General features: G+C 36.7%; 1 protein-coding gene across 2 annotated transcripts in view; it reads left to right on the top strand.

Annotated features, from left to right (window-relative positions):
- GKAP1 (G kinase anchoring protein 1) overlaps positions 1-17,964 on the top strand; it is a 90,679-nt gene that overhangs the window by 59,948 nt on the left and 12,767 nt on the right. Inside the window, exon 7 of one of the 2 annotated variants that reach the window (XM_043565424.1) lies at positions 6,422-6,571. The exons of the other annotated variant lie outside the window; for it this stretch is intronic. Within the exon in view, the coding sequence (XP_043421359.1) occupies positions 6,422-6,571 (150 nt within the window). The remainder of the gene's footprint in view (positions 1-6,421; positions 6,572-17,964) is intronic. 2 annotated transcript variants of the gene reach the window in all.

Raw genomic sequence — 17,964 nt, 5'->3', positions numbered from 1 at the left:
GCAGAGAGAGAGGGAGACACAGAATCGGAAGCAGGCTCCAGGCTCTGAGCCATCAGCCCAGAGCCTGACGCGGGGCTCGAACTCACGGACCGCGAGATCGTGACCTGGCTGAAGTCGGACGCTTAACCGACTGCGCCACCCAGGCGCCCCTACTCCATTTACATTTAAAGTAATTATGGATGATGAGGGATTTCTATCAGTGTGCTGTTTATGTTTTATATGCCCTATAGCTTTGTTGTCCTTCATTTCCTGAATTACTGTCTTTTGTGTGTAGTTGATTTTTTGTAGTGAAATGTTTAAATTCCTTTCTTGTTTCCTTTTGTGTATATTCTGTAGCTACTTTCTTTGTGATTACCATGGGGATTACATTTAACATCCTGAAGCTATAACACTCTAATTTGAATTTATAACAGCTTAACTTCATTAGCATACAAAAACTCTGCTTTTTACACTGCCATCCCTAGCCCTTTGGTTGTTGATGTTACACAATTACATCTTAGTACATTGCATGCCCCAAAACATAAACTAATGATTAGTTTATGGGGTGCCTGGGTGGCTTAGTCGGTTGAGCATCTGACTTAGGCTCAGGTCATGATCTCGTGGTTCATGAGTTCGAGCCCCACATTGGGCTCTGTGCTTATGTGCTGACAACTCAGAGCCTGGAGCCTGCTTTGGATTCTGTGTCTCCCATTCTTTCTGCCCACCCTGCCCCCACCCACTTGTATGCTGTCTCACTCTGTCTCTCAAAAAGGAATAAATGTTAAAAAAATTTTTTTTAATGCATTAGTTTCCTAAATTATATAGAAAACAAGATTGGGAGTTACAAACCAAAGTTATAGTAATACTAGCTTTTACACTAATTGTTTTTTCTTAAAAAAATTTTTTTTAATGTTTATTTGTTTTTGAGAGACAGAGCACGAGTTAGGGAGGGGCAGAGAGAGAGGGGGAGACACAGTCTGAAGCAGGCTCCAGTCTCCGAGCTGTTAGAACAGAGCCTGATGCAGGGCTTGTGCTCACAAACCCAGGGATCGTGGCCCAGGCCAAAGTCAGATGCTCAAACAACTGAGCCACCCAGGCACCCCTAATTATTTTTTCTTTAAATATATTAATCTTTTAAATCTTTAGAAAAAAAAAAAACCTAGTTAAATACATTGTTGTAGTAACACCGGCTTTTATCATACCAATATATTTACCTTTATTTAGGTTTATGTTTCTCTGAATGGTTCTGAGTCACTGTCTTTTCTTTCTACCTTGTCAGGACTCCCTTGAGCATTTCTTCCAGGGCAGGTCTCGTGTTTACAAACAACCTCAGTTTTTGTTTATTTGGGAATGTCTCGATTTCTCCTTTATTTCTGAATGACAGTTTTGCCACATATAAGATAATTGGTTATGGGGCACCTGGCTGGCTCAGTCATTTGGGTATCTGACTCTTGTTTTCGGCCCAGGTCATGATCCCAGGGTCATGCAGTCAAGCCCTGCGTTGGGCTCCATGCTGAGCGTGGGGCCTGCTTAAGACTCTCTCCCCCTCTACCCCTCTTCTCTGCTTGTACTCTCTCACTTAAAAAAAAAAAAAGGTTGAAAGTTTTTTTTCTTTTAGCATTTGAATATATTGGCCCATGTTTTCTGGACTCCAACGTTTCTGAAGACAAATCTGCTGATGATCTCAGTGAAGCTCCCTTGTATGTGGTAATTTACTTCTTACTGCTTTTAGTATTTTTTTCTTTGTGTTTTGAAAGTTTGTTTATAGTGGGTCTTGGTGTGGCTCTCTTTGAGTTCATCTTACTTGAAATTCTTTGAACTTCTTAGATGTTTATACTCATGTCTTTCATCAAATATGGCAAATTTTCTTATTGTTTCTTCAAATATTTTCTGTTTCTTTGTCTTTTCTCCTTCTGAGACCCCCACAATGTGTATATTGTCCTGCTTGGTGGTATCCTATAGGTCCCTTAGAGTGTTTACTTTCTTCAATTATTCTTTCTAGTCTTCTGCCTATGTAATTTCCATTGTCCTATCTTTAAGTTCACTGATTCTTTCTTCTGCTAGTTCAGTTCTGCCTTTAATTTGTCATTTCAGTTGTACTTTTCAGCTCCAGAGGGTTTTTTTTTTTTTTGGTATCTTTTCAGATTTTCTGTCTCTACTGATGTTTCCATTTTGTTCACACATTGTTTTCTTGATTTTTTTCCACAACTTCCTTCAGTTCTTTGAGCATCTTTTTACGATAGTTATTATAAAGTCTTTGTCACATAGGGGCGCCTGGGTGGCTTAGTCAGTTAAGTGGCCGACTTTGGCTCAGGTCATGATCTCACAGTCCGTGAGTTCGAGCCCTGCGTTGGGCTCTGTGCTGATAGCTCAGAGCCTGGAGCCTGCTTCGGATTCTGTGTCTCCCTTTCTCTCTGCCCCTCCCCCAGTCGTGCTCTGTCTCTCTGCCTTTCAAAAAAAAAAATGAATAAATGTTAAAAAAAGAATTTTAAAGTTTTTGTCACATATAACTGTCATATGTCTTTTTCAGGGACAGTTTCTGTTGATTTATTTTTTGCTTCTCAATAGGCTGTACTTTTGTATTTCTTTGAATACATTGTGATTTTTTTTGTTAAGTGCTAGACATTTGAAACTAATAATGTGGTAACTCTGGAAATCAAATTCTCCTTCCTTGGATAGTGGTGGGTTTTATTTAAAAAAAAAAACAAACCTTTTTTTTTTTTAATTGTTGTAGGCTATCTCTGTTCAAAGGATCAACATGAGGTGTAAACTTAATTTCTTAGGTCTTTTCTGGGCCTTTTACCTTGCATGTGCACAGTCACTTTTTAATTTTTCCCTTCTAGACATTTGCTTTTGAGTGTCCTAGTTTTTAATGTCTGGCTCCCAAAAGTGAAAAAGCAAAATATGAAGGGAGGGAAAAAGGGCACCAACCCTTTGAATCCAGTGGAAGTCACTTCAGCTGGAGGGGGAGGAGCTTGCAACAGTGTGAGGAGGTACAACTACAATGGCTGCCTGCCTCTTTGTTTCTTTGTCTGCACTTCTGTGATCAGAGCCGCAATCAGTGACTAGAGCAGATTCCCATTATTTGGAGGACAGGGTCCTTTTTTGCCCACCCTAGTTCCCATAAATTGTGCAAATTGCTCCACAAACATTTCACACAGCTGCCTGCCACACGACTGAGGACAGGGGATGAGTAGCTGCTACTGTACTAAGAGCTAAAATTAACCAAAATTTGTCTCAGTTTACCATCTAAGTCTTTCTGGAAGTTGCAAGCCTTCAACAGATTCCAGAATTCTAAAATAGTTACATCAGATAGATTCTATCAGTGCAGTTGTCTAGATGAGGTGCTTCTTTCTCCACCATCTTCCCAGGATCCTCTCCATGATCTGTTTTGAGTTAATTTTTGTATTCAGTGTGCAAAAAGAAGCCAAATTCACCTTTGGCGTGTGTGTGCCCAGTTGTCCCTGCACCACTTGTTGAGAATACTCTTGTTTCCTTAAAGGAATACCTTGACTCCTTTTCAAAAAACTGACCATAAATGTGAAAGTTACGATCTAGAGTCTCAGTTATGTTCCAGTGATCTATAAGGCTATACTTATACAAATACCATACTGTCTTTCTCACTGTATGCTTGGCACATAATAGATGTTCAGTATTTGAGTTAAATTGAAATTTAATTGGTTCAACTTATTAAAGAGTCTGTGTTCTTACATTTGCCACATGTTTGCCTTTTTTCTGTTGGGATGTGTGTGTGGTAAGGGGAGTTGTGGGTAATTCCTTTTTGCTTCTTTTCTCCCTAGTTTCCTATCAAACTATATTTTGAAAAATTCTATCCTTATTCTGCAAAGACATTTTCTGCTTCACTGAAAAATACTCCAGGACAGAGTACCTTTGGGACAGGCATGCTGTAGTAACCCTCTACAGCTAATGGTAGTAGCCTTCAAAAAACAACGATGTTGACTAGAACTGTACTCTTTAGAGAAGTGACATCCAGAGGCCTATTAGTTGCCATCATGTTATTCCTTCCATCAAAGCTTAGCTGTTTTAAGCATTGTTGTATTTATTGCTTTAAAGTAAAATCTTATCAGAATATACCGGACATATTTTATTAAGCAGTAGACTTAGAGTTATATCTGTACCATGTAACAATAGAGTGACTCATGGGCAAGTTATTCAACTTTCCTGAGGCCATGATTACTTTGTGACAAAATAAGTCTTGCTCTATTAATCTCTTATGGTAATGAGAATCAAAGTGATGCTTGTGTGTTTTGCAAAATGCAAAGTGATACACAAACTTTTTAATGCCATTTGTTTATTTCTTAAGCAGCAATACACATCTTTATTTCTGTAAAATGCTATCTTTTTTTAAATGTTTATGTTAAGAGAGAGCCCCCGCACAGGGCCACGCATGCGTGCGCAAGGGGGAGGAGCAGAGAGAGAATCCCAAGCAGAGCCTGACTACAAGGGACTTGATCTCAAGACCCGTGAGATCACAATCTGAGTTGGAAGCAAGGGTCAGATGCTTAACCAACTGAGCCACCCAGGCACCCCTCTTTCAGATGCTTTCTAAGATAATATGAAAGGAAAGGAATTTGAACTGTTGGGTCATTTGCTTACAAAAACAACTGAAATGGGTAAAGTTTGAGTGTTACAGCTCAAGAATGTGGGACATTTGTGAAACCAAGGAGAATAAGAGGAACATTTCTTTAGTCTCTGTCTTTATGACAAGAAGTTGTAGAGGAAATGCTGCTTTTATTGGAGAACATGTAAAATTTCTAATTTAATGTAATTGAATAGATTGTGATAAAATCTTGTTTCTTTATCACTGGTATGTAGAATTTATGTAAAAGTTATTTCTTAAATATAAAAGATTGAGCAATACAGAGCTACAGTAATCAGGGTTGTGTGGTATGGCATAAGGGTAAACATATAGGTTAACATAATAGAAGTGAATCCAGAAGGAAACTCTTTATGAAACCAATTTATGTTCAATTGGTTTTGTAGAAGCGTGCCAAGACAATTCAGTGGAGGAAGGAATGATCTTCACAATAAATAATGCTGGATATCCACATGCAAAAGAATGAGTTTGGACCCTTTGTTCACATCATACACATAAAAAAATAACTCAAAATGGATTACAGACATAAATGTAAGAGCTAAAACAGTAAAGCTCTTGGAAGAGATTATAGGAGTAAATCTTCATAACTGAGTTAGGTCATGGTTTCTTGGATAAATTGGACATTGTCAAAATTCAGAACTTTTGTAATACAAAGGTCACTATCAAGAATGTGAAAAGACAACCCATCAAATGGGAGAAGATATTTCCAAATCATATATTGGATAAGAGGCTTGTATCCAGAATATGTAGAAAAAACTCTTACTACTCAAAAATAAAAGGCAATCCATTTAAAAAGTAGGCAACACATCTCAGTAGACGTGTTTCCAAAAAGATACACCAATGTCCAATAAGCACATGAAAGAGATGCTCAGCCCCATTAGCCATCAGGGAAATGCAACTCAAAGCCACAGTGAGATACCACTCACACTCACTATAATGGCAAGTGTTGGTGAGAATGTGGAGAAATTAGAACCCTCATGAGTTCTACTGATGGGATTATAAAATGGTATGGCTGCTTTGGAAAACTATCTGGCAATTCCTCAAGAAGTTAGACATAGAGTTACCACATGTCCCAGCTACTCATAAGTATAAACCCAAGAGAATTGAAAACATAGCCACACAAAAACTTGTTCTTAAATGTTTATAGCAGCATTATTCATAACAGCCCAAAAGTGGAAACCACCTAAATTGTCCATCAGCCAATGGATGGAGAAATAGAGTGTAGTGTATCCATCGGTAGGATATTATTTGGTAATCAGGAGTGAAGTATTGATACATGTCATAATATAGGTGAACTTTGAAAGCATTGTACTAAGTGAAAGAAGCCAGTCACAAAAGGGCACATGTTGAATGGTTTCATTTATATCAAATGTCCAGAGTAGGCAGATCTATACAGACAAAAAGTAGATTAATGTCATGCAGCAGACAACTAAGGGTGAAGGTATTAGGAGGAAATGGGGAATGACTGCTAATAAGTTCAGGATTTGTTTTGGGGATGATGAAACTTATTGTAGTTATGGTTGCACACCTGTGAATATATTAAAAACCATTGAATTGTGCATATTAAATGGGTGAATTGTATGGTATATGGACAATTTTTTTTTTTTAATCAAGCAATACCCAACTCAAAAAACTATGAAGAGAAGGACATCTAAGAATGTGCCTCTACTATTTATCTTCTGGAGACAGAAAAGAATCAGATGGTTGTTTAACTCTTAGTTACCATTTTTCTTTCATTCTCTAGTCTTGTAGTGGCTGACTAGGTTTATTAAATGCATCCACTTTTGTGTTGAATGATAGTAAATCCTAATTCATTTTTGACAGGAATTGAGTTCTCAGACTTTATCACATGATGGAGGATTCTTCAATAGACTGGAAGATGATGTTCATAAAATTCTTACTAGAGAAAAAAGAAGAGAACAGCTTACAGAATATAATGGAACAGATAATTGCGCAGCTCATGAACACAACCAGGCATGTAAAATAGAAAATTCTCTTAAAATCACAGTGAAATTAAGATGCAATTTTCCTTTAAAAAAAAACAAAACTTAAGCAGTGGAATCCAATTATGATATGATGCTACAATTTTAGGGTATTATCTTAGTCATTATCACACATAGATTCTTATGTTATCAAGTGTGAGGTCCTCCATTCATTGAATATTGCTGAATGTGTGCTATGTGCTAGGTACTGTTAGGCACCAGTACAGGGAGTGGGAATACCGAGATGGGTGAGACTGTCCTTCACTTAGATACTCAGAGCAGTGGGGATAGGAGTAGGCAGACCTATACAGTATCATTCAGCATGATGAAGGCTTTGAGAGAGAGAAGCACGATAAACACGAGGCTTTGAATAGAGAAGGTACTAGCTCCCTCCCTGGGGGAATTGTGAAAGGTGTCTGATGAATTGACATTTGGGATGGATGTTGAATGATGAATAAACTGTAAGAGAAATAGAGGGAGCCTGCGGGAAGTGCAAGAGCAGAGGCCCAGAGCTGCATAAGCCATAGACCGAATATTCAGAAAATAGAAGATTCTGCACTGAGATATGTACAGGGTATGTGAAGGTGGGGTAACAGGGCTGGGGAAATAGATTGGGTTTAGATTATGAAGGTCTTTTTTTGGAACTAAGAAGTTGGAACTTTAACGTGTAGACCAGGGGTTGCAAACTATTGCCCGCAAGCTAAGAATGCTATTCACATTTAAAAACACTCAAAAACCAAAAAAAAAAAAAGTAAAGATCTTATCATGTAGAGACATATAAGTTGCCTTTATTTTTCTCACCACAACTGCTAGTCTTCTGTTTTACTGGTTCTTAAACTTGAATATGTTCTTTAACTTAAATTGACCTCTGATCCATCAGTAACTGTTCCTAGCCTGGAACTTGTAGTAATTTCAGTATTGTGCCCACAAACACCTTCCTCCTTGATTTTCTCTTCTTCCCTTTCAGATGCACAGCATTGCCTTTCACAATATTACCTACTTCCTCTATTTTGATTTAATTCCTGGGCTTCCAGGTATTGCTGGACAACCTCTTTTTTTTAAAACAGTGTAATGTTCTCCTCTGAAAATAAGTGCTATGTAACTTTTGCCACATCTTCATTTCTACTTAACAGGCCTTTGGTTCATCTCTCTCTCTCTTTAATTGAAGTATAATTAGTACACAATGTTATATTAGTTTCAGGTGTGCAATATAATGATATAACAAGTCTGTACATTTTGACTTTGAAAGATTCCTACAGTGGCTGTTCCAAATTCTAACTTTTTAAAAAAATTTACTCACTTATTTTGAGAGAGAGCACGCAAGCAGGGGAAGGACAGAGAGAGAGAATCCAAGCAGGCTCCAAGCCATCAGCACAAAGCCGGAAATGGGGCTCAGTCTCACGAACTGTGAAATCATGACCTGACCTGAAATCAAGAGTTGGGTGCTTAATCCATTGAGGCACTCAAGCACCCTAGCTGTTCCAAATTCTAAAAGCCTGTTTCCTATCCTTTTACTCTTCTGTTGACATTATCTGTTTGTTTCATTAAGATAGTCATTTAACAAATTAAACACCTACTGTGTTGTGTTATAGAGAGACGTAAAAGAAGTCAGACCTTTAAGAACTTTTTATTCTAATGTAGCAGTAAGATGGTTTATAAATAACACTAACATAATTCCACATGATACCTATTTTCTTTTTTTCTTAATTTTTAATGTTTATTTTTGAGAGAGAGCGTGAACGGGGGAGGGGCAGAGAGAGAGGGAGACAGAACCTGAAGCAGACTCCAGGCTATGAGCTGTCCACACGGAGCCTGATGTGGGGCTTGAACTCACGGATGGTGAGAACATGACCTGAGCTGAAGTCAGGCGCTTAACTGATGGAGCCACCCAGGCAGGCACCCCTCTGTTTTCACCTTAGTAGCAGGAAATCCTTGTCTGCCCAGAAGCACTTGTGAATTTCTTTCTTTCTAGTGTTGAATTTTAATATATTCCTGTCTTGCCTTGACTGTCAAATCTTATGTATAGTCTGAGAAACTGTGTTAACATTTATCATTAGCATATGTGTTTCTTTTTTCATTGACCATGATTTTCCCCTTTGTGGTCCGTATCTTATTTTTTTAAAGTCATTTCAGATCATTTTTGTATAGAAAAAATTATATTAAGTGTATTTCAACAAATAGGTGTCTCAGAACCCTTTGTAGAACAAATTTGGGCATATATAAGTTCACTTAAATGATTAAGTAACATTAATGGTCTAGTAAAACTAAAGTGACAGTGCAGTAGAGTAGATCAACAGTCTTTGAAATCAAACAGACCTAATAACACAAACTATAGCTTCTGTAGCTTACCAGCTGTGTTACATTGAGATGAAATTACCTGCCTTTCATGTACTGTTATTAGGAGTTATGATTAATTAACAGTTATGACTTAAAATGTTTATCAGACCATGTTGTACACTGTACTTATTTAATATATAATTATTTTTATACAAGGTAGAAAATGGTATGTCCAAAAAAGGATATATGCTGGTAAAGTGCCATACTAATTTGCAAGAATGGAGATCAGAGATGACTTTCTTAGGAGAAAATGGCTTTTGTATTGGAATGTAAAAGTAGAATTTGATTATGCACAGGTGAGGGAGAAGAAACTAGAAGGCCATGAGTAAAAATATGGAGGCAATGAAGTTAAACCAGTTCAATTAAAACAGAAGGACCATTGAGTATGGTATAAGCTTGGTAAGGTGGGTTAGAAAGTATTGTGGAGGATTTAAAGGTCTGATTTCTGGTTTAGTCAATAGACAGTAAAGAATTTTTGAAAGTTTTGAGCAAGAGAACAAAATATGTGATAATAATTTCACTACAGTGCCTAGGAAAAACTGAGTGAATTTGAAGACGAGTGTTAGGAATTAAGACAGTACTCAGTATTATTAAAGGTATAGAACAACAGTAACATACTGCTAGTGGTGTAGTATAAATTGGTATAACCATTTTGGAAAACAATTTGGTATTAACTTTTTATTTATGTTAAAGATGCAACAATATTTGTTTCAGCTTTATTGAGTTTTAATTGACATATAAAATTGTAAGATATTTAAGATGCACATCATGATGATTTGCTGTACCTAAACATTGTGGGAAGTTTCCTCCCATCTTGTTAATTAACACATTTATCACCTCACATTTCCTTTTTTTTCTTAGACTATTTAAGTTCTAGCCTCTTAAAAGGTCAATTATGCAGTATAGTGTTATCAACCATAATCACCATTTTGTACATTAGATCCTCCAATTTTAATTCATTTTATAGCTAAAAGTTTGGGCTGTTTCACCAGTCTCTCTCTAATTCCACTAACATTGAAGATGATGGGCAGACCACATTTTCTAGAAATTCCATCCTAAGATTAAACCCTGGGGACATGTTCAAGATGAATGTTCAAAAGTCAGTTGTTTGTAATAACCAAATGGATAGGAGAAATCAGTGGGCTACTGTTACACATAGCAACATGGATGAATATCAAAAACACAATGTTTAATGAGTAAAGCAAGTCACCAAATAGTTTGATGCCATTTATATATATTTCAAAAAATAGTAAATTTAATATATTGTTTGGAGATACAGATATATACAGTAAAAGAGGTAACAAAGGAAGAGAAAGACAATACAAAATTCATAATAGTGGATATTCTCAGGAAGGAAGGGAATGCCAAAGTAATGTTCAACTTCTTAATCTGCCTTCAGGTTATTTTCTTTTTACCTTATGTGTGTCATTATAGACTACTTCTGCATATGCAAAATTTTTCAAAATTAAAAAAATTAAGATTTTCTCATAGTATATCATTGAGTGTAACGGGGAAAAGAAAAAGATTGAAACCATTTTAAAAATACTTTTCTCAGGGCGCCTGGGTGGCTCAGTCTGTTAAGCGGCGACTTCGGCTCAGGTCATGATCTCGCGGTCCATGAGTTCAAGCCCCACGTCAGGCTCTGTGCTGACAGCTCAGAGCCTGGAGCCTGTTTCAGATTCTGTATCTCCCTCTCTCTGACCCTCCCCCGTTCATGCTCTGTCTCTCTCTGTCTCAAAAATAAATAAACGTTAAAAAAAATTTTTTTTTGTTTTAAATAAAAAATACTTTTCTCTCTTTACCTCCTTCCTCTCTCCATTGTGCTCCTTTCTCAGAAAAAGAAAACTCTTCTTTTTGCCAAGGTGAAAATCCTCTTTTATTATACATTAATATGCCAGGAATTTTCAAAGGTAGAAAATAAGTCAATCCTAATAAACCTCTGTTTTTTAAAAATTTTTAATGTTTTATTTGAGAGAGAGACAGAGACTGAGCGTGAGCAGAGGAGGGGCAGAGAGAGAGAGGGAGACACAATCCGAAGCAGGCTTCAGGCTCTAAGCTGTCAGCATAGAGTCTGATGCGGGGCTCAAGTCCACAAACCACGAGATCGTGACCTGAGCCGAAGTCGGATGGTTAACCTACTGAGCCACCCAGACGCCCCATCTTTTTAATTTATTTTATTGTATTTTTTTTAAAGTAGGCTCCACGCCTACGTGGGGCTTGAACTCATGATTCTGAGATTAAGAGTCATGTGCTCTACTGACTGAGCCAGCCAGATGTCCCTAACCATTTTTTTTTTAAAGTTTATTTATTTATTTTGAAAGAGAGCATGAGCAGGTGAGAGAAAGGGAGAGAGAGAATTCCATGCAGGCTACACACTGTCAGCACAGAACCTGACATGGGGCTCAAACCCACAAACCTTGACATCATGACCTGAGCCAAAATCAAGGGTCAGGCACTTAACCAACTGAGCCATCCAGGCATCCCCTCCTAATTCAACCATCCTTAACACAACATGTCTCATTTTTGAATACTGCTTTTCTAGGAAAATACCACATGCATGAGTATTTAAAAATAATTATAACAATAGGGAATACAGTTTTGTAGCCCCTTTTGTAAACCATGCATTATATTGTCAAATCAAGACAGTATAATTCACTCGGTCATTCATTGCCCTATTATTGAATATTTAGATGGTTGAGAATTGGTCACTTGATATTCATTGAACATCTTCTTATATTTAATTTTTTTGATGAATTATTTTCTTGCAATTTTTTTTAAAGATTTTATTTTAGGTAATGTCTACACCCAATGTGGAGCTCGAACTCATAACCCCCAAATCAAGAGCTACACACTTCACCAACTGAGCCAGCTAGGCACCCCTCCTTGAAATAAATTCTTAAAAGTAGTAATTATAATTAAATCAAAGGATATAAACATCTGGGTTGCTCTTGATTGTGTATCAACATTGTCTTCTAGTAGCAGGGTATGAGCTTACTAGATTGTCCATAACGTTACCAGCATTGGGTGGATCATCCACTCCTGGTCTTATGGACTTGAGGGCTCTGTTTTATTAATTGCCCTTGTGGTATATCTTGCTCTTTTGTTCAGTTGATACCCATACTCACTATGTCCAAACTCATGCCCATCATTTACTCTCCAAACCAAACATTTGGCTTGACTTCCATCATTTCTGTTTTTGGTTCTGTCATTTTATCCAGATATCCAGACTCTAAACTTCTTTTACTACTTTTCTGTTTTTCAGGGTTTGGGAGTTTTTAATCGTTGAAATATTTCTCAAATCTATCTTCTCTTCTATTTTCATGAATACTTTTCTAATTTAGGCCCTCATTATGTCTTACTGGTATTATTTCAGTAATTTTTGACAAGTCTTCCTGCCTCCTGCCTTCTAATGGTAGGTGTAATTCCTCTTATACACTGCCACCAGATGGCTTTTTAAAAAGTGTGACTTCCGCCATGCCACACAAGCCCTTAAATGTCAATGTCTGTTGAATCAAGTACAGTGTCCTTGACCTGATATGTAAAGTCCTCAATCTGTGCTTTTCAAACTGAGTTCCAACTCATTTAACAGGTCCAGAAATCAATTTAGTAGATTTATAGATAGATAGTAGAAAAATATAGTAGATAATAGAAAAAAAGTGTCAAGAGTATATAAACCATCTACCTACTCGTATTTTATGAAATTTGTTCCAATGCATATATGTACACATACACAACATATACATACATACACTGACATGTATGTGCATTCTGGGTCATGATCTAAAACATTCCTTAATGTGGGTCACTGTCATATAAGTTGGAAAGCATTGTTCTGTGATATAGTTTCAACCTAATTAACTCCAACTATATTCTTTCCCAGATTTTCTCATAGTTAGAGCAGAGCATACCTGTCACAGAATGCTCAAGCCTCCCTAGCTTTGCTCAAGGTTCATGTCACATGCTATCTTCTCTGTGAAGCTTTCTCTCACTGCCCCACCCTACACGCGAAACATAGAAAATCTGGATGTGATCTTTCCTTCTTTTTCTTACTACACAGCATTTTGTTTTTCTTATGGCACATTTCACAGAGCACATTTTTATTATAACAGATTAAAAATCCCTTGTAGACATGGACTTTATCTTCTACATCCTTGTATCTTCATTATAGTATAATATTTTCTACTTAGAAGATATTTTTTAAAGTTATTTCTTGAAACACAGGATTTTATAAAAATGAATGTACATTAAAACAGCATGATTTTCTCGGGGCGCCTGGGTGGCTCAGTCAGTTGAGGGTCGGACTTCGGCTCAGCTCATGATCTCGTGGTCTGTGAGTTCGAGCCCCACGTCGGGCTCTGTGCTGACAGCTCAACACCTGGAGTCTACTTCGGATTTTGTGTTTCCCTCGCTCTCTGCCCCTCCCCCGCTCAGGCTCTGACTCTCTCTCTGTCAAAAATAAATAAAACATAAAAAAAAAAACAGTATGATTTTCTGTAAAGTGGAGAAATGATAATAGCAAAAATTAGTACTTGAGAGGTTAACATATATTAAACATTATTTAAAATGATTATTTCATTTAATGTGCACAGTTAACTAGAAGTTGATACATGTTATCTCCAGTTTGTAGATTCAGTGGGAAAAAATGACCTTAATTTTATTCACCTGGAGAAAACTACTGATAATTTGTTGTGGTCCTGCTTTTCTAATGATATATACTTTCTTCCTCCAATAATGTGGAAACCGTTCTATGGACCACTTTTTAGCTAAATAAATATGGTGAGCATTTTGAGTTATTAAGTAATAATTCTTATACATTAAATAATTGAGTATTTTAAAACACTAAATTGCTTTCAGTTACCCACATTGAGAAAAATAGATTTTTTTATTTAAAAAATTTTTTTTGTTAATGTTTATTTATTTTTGAGACAGAGAGAGACAGAACATGAGCAGGGAATATAAGAATTTATTGTAACATACTTACGATAGTTTAAAGAAGTGAGAAAAGGCTGAATTACAGAACAAATGTAGGTTACAGGATAAATGGCTAGCTGGGGAAAAAATCAAGTTAAATAAATCCCTGCCATCCTGCACCACATACCAAAACAAATTTAAATGCAAAAAATCATCTTACAGTCAGTCACATAAGAGTATAAATTGGTTCTATTTATCTAATGACTAATGTGGCAACATTAACTTACTCTACAGAAACTCTACACCTAACTGCTAGGTGCTGTGTGTACTGACTCTTGCTCTCTGGGACTTGTCCCAGAGGAGGCAGATATAACATCAATGCAAGGTTTTAAGCCATGAAGAAAAGCAGCACAGTGCTATAAAGGGAATAATGTGGACTATTCCCTGGTGGATCAGGGAAGTGTTCTCTGAGGTAGTGACACATAAGATGAACTTTGGAAAAAAAAAAAAAAAAAGAGATGAACTTTGAGAGATGGGAAGGAACTGGTTAAGCAAAAAGTAGAGGTAAGAGATTTCCAAGTAGAAAGAGCAGTATGTTTAAAGGCTCTGAGGCAGGAGAGAGCCTGAATTTGAAGGGGAAAGAGGCCAGTATGGTTGGAGTTTAGTGAGGGGGAAGATAGTAGAAGACAGAGGCCTAATCTTAGAGGGCCTTGTGAAGCAGTGAAAGATTTTGAGCAGGACTATCAGATTTATATTTATGTTACATTTATGTTTTTCACGGATCACTTTGACTGCTGTGGAAAATGGATTAGAGTGGGTAGGAAAGGTATAAAGACCCTTTAATAACAACTGCAAACCCAGGTCAGGAAAGATTATGCCTGAGATTAGAAGTTTAGATAGAGAGAAGTATATCATAGGAAAAACTATTTGGGAGCAGAATCTACAGTATTTATTGGGGGTTGAATGTGGCAGGTGAGGATGATAGGCTTCAAGATTCTAGTTTAAGGAATAAGGGGAGTGGATCCAAATTAGGCATATATATATTAGGCCCAAGAACTGCACTTCTAGGAATTTACCTTCAATAGATAGGTGGGGAGAATATCAGAGTGTTCACTGAAGACTTATTACAACAAAAAAACTGGACTTCAATTTATTTTATATATATATATATATATATATATATATATATATATATATATATATATATTTTTGAGAAGAGGAGGGCAGAGAGAGAGAGGGAGACACAGAATCTGAAGCAGGCTCCAGGCTCCAAGCTGTCAGCACAGAGCCTGATGTGGGGCTCACACTCCCACACTGCAAGATCATGACCTGAGCTGAAGTCAGACACTTAACCAACTGGGCCAGCCAGGCAGCCCTATTATTTTTAAACGTTTATTTACTTTGAGAGGTGGAGGGGGAGATAGAGAGTGAGCAGGGAAGGGACAAATAGAAAGGGAGAGAGAGAATCCCAAGCAGGCTCTGTACTGACAGCAGACTCAAAGCCACAAACCATAAGATCATAACCTGACCTAAGCTGAAACCAAGAGCTGGATGCTTAACCTACTGAGCCACCCAGGCACCCCTGGACATCAATTTAAATGCCCAACAACAGGATACAGGCTAAACACGTGGTAAATTCACAAAACTGAAAACTCCAAAATCACTAAAAATGATATAGAACTATAAAACATTCACAGGGTCTTAATATTATGATACCATATGCAAAGAAGAAATTTGGAAGGATATACACTAAAAATGTAATAACTCTTAGGAGATTTATTCTTGTGAGATTATAGAAATTTCACTTTATCATTTAAAAATTTCTTTTTATTATGGTACCTGGGTGGCTCAGCTGGCTCAGGTCATGATCTCACAGTCTGTAAGTTCGAGCCCCGCATCAGGCTCTGTGCTGACAGTGTGAAGCCTGCTTGGGATTCTTTCTCCCTTTTTCTCTGCCCTTCTCCTGCTTTCTCTCTCTCTCTCAAAATAAATAAACATTTAAAAAAACTAAAATTTCCTTTTATCAAAATTGTTTTATACTGAGTATGGAATAATATGAATTACTATTCTAGTTTTGAAAAAATGAAAATCTAGATGAATATCTATCATCTTTGAGTAGGAAAGTACTTCTGAACATACCAAAGAGAAGAAACTGAAAGGAAAAGACTGATAGATTTAACTTGATGAAAAATTTCCACAAAAATACTATAACAAAATCAAAAGGTAAATGAGAAACTGGAAAAAAACAGTCACAACCATATGATAGGCATATAACCAATAAACATGAGAAAGTACACAATTTCGCCAGTAAGCAAAGAAATGTTATCTCAAACTGGTACATTTAAAATATTTTTTTTTCTCAATGTGGGTAACTGAAAGCAATTTAGTGTTTTAAAATACTCAATTATTTAATGTATAAGAATTATTACTTAATAACTCAAAATGCTCACCATATTTATTTAGCTAAAAAGTGGTCCATAGAACGGTTTCCACATTATTGGAGGAAGAAAGTATATATCATTAGAAAAGCAGGACCACAACAAATTATCAGTAGTTTTCTCCAGGTGAATAAAATTAAGGTCATTTTTTTCCCACTGAATCTACAAACTGGAGATAACATCTACCAACTTCTAGTTAACTGTGCAAATTAAATGAAATAATCATTTTAGGGGCGCCTGGGTGGCTCAGTCAGTTAAGTGCCCGACTTCGGCTCAGGTCACGATCTCACAGTTCGGGGGTTCGAGCCCTGCGTGGGGCTCTGTGCTGACAGCTCAGAGCCTGGAGCCTGCTTCAGATTCTGTGTCTCCCTCTCTCTCTGCCCCTCCCCTACTCATGGTCTGTCTCTCTCTATCAGAAATAAATAAACATTAAAAAAACATTCTTATATCTTAAGTCTCTTTCTGGAATTTCTTTTCTAGCACAATGGCTCTGTCTACCTAGGTGCCCTGACCACACTACTTTAGTTATTTTTGCAGTATAGTGTACAATTATTCGGTAGACAAATTCCTCTTCATTGCATTAACGTTTTGTTTCTGTTCTGTATTCTCCTGGGTGAAGTTTTGACTGGAATTTCAATTGAAATTTTATTGAACTACCTAAATAATATTTAGTCTTCTCATCTGCAAACATACTTTGTTCCATGTCCTCTTTGGTATTTTATAATTTTCTTTATAGATCCTAAACAATTCTGAATTTTAATTTTAGAGGTATACTTTTTAAATGTTTATTTTGAGAGAGAGCATGTGTGTACATCAGCAGGGGGAGGGGCAGAGAGAGAGGGAGAGAGAGAATCCCAAGCAGGTCATGCTCAGTGCGAGCCCAATGTGGGGCCATGACCTGAGCTGAAATCAGGAGTTGGATGCTTAACCGACTGAGCCACCCAGGTGCCTCTAGGGGTATTTTTTATAGCTACTGAAGAGGAATTGGTTTTTCTAGTTATATTTTCTGCCTAGTAATTGCTGATATACAGAAAAGCTGTTAATTTTGGGGTTCTATTATTTGTTACTTATTATATTTTATAATCAAGTATAAAATATAAATTATAAAATAAGTATAAATTATAATACTTATAAAATACTTAAATAATACTTATAAAATATAATAAAATGATACTTATAAAATATAATAAAAATTATAATACTTATAAAATACTTAAATTATGTTTTGAATTCTTTTGAGTTTTAAAGATAGACTAATAGCAACTTGTCACAGAGTACTTTTTTTTTTAATGTTTTATTTATTTTTGAGAGAGAGACAGACAGAACATGAACAGGGAAGGGGACAGAGACAGAGAAGGAGACACAGAATCTGAAACAGTCTCCAGGCTCTGAGCTGTCAGCAGAGAGCTTTACATGGGGCTTTACATACTCAAGAACTGTGAGAGCATGACCTGAGCTGAAGTCAGATGCTCAAAACGACTGAGCCACCTAGGCGCCCCGTCACAGAGCACTTTTAATATGTTTATCCCAGTATAGAAATATTTCAAAGTTTGATATTATTCTGTTATGCTTGTAGTTTGAGATTAATCATAAATATCTTATTTGCTTTTACTGTAATAATTACAATTATAATTGAGTAGAAGTGGAAATGTAGTCAATGGTTTAGGGTTGCTTTAGAAAATGAATTAAAATTGGGAAA

Source organism: Prionailurus bengalensis, chromosome D4 (assembly GCF_016509475.1).
Source record: "Prionailurus bengalensis isolate Pbe53 chromosome D4, Fcat_Pben_1.1_paternal_pri, whole genome shotgun sequence".
NCBI lineage: Eukaryota > Metazoa > Chordata > Mammalia > Carnivora > Felidae > Prionailurus > Prionailurus bengalensis.
The sequence above is the reverse complement of the archived record's forward strand: the minus strand, read 5'-3'. Positions and strand labels throughout refer to the sequence as shown.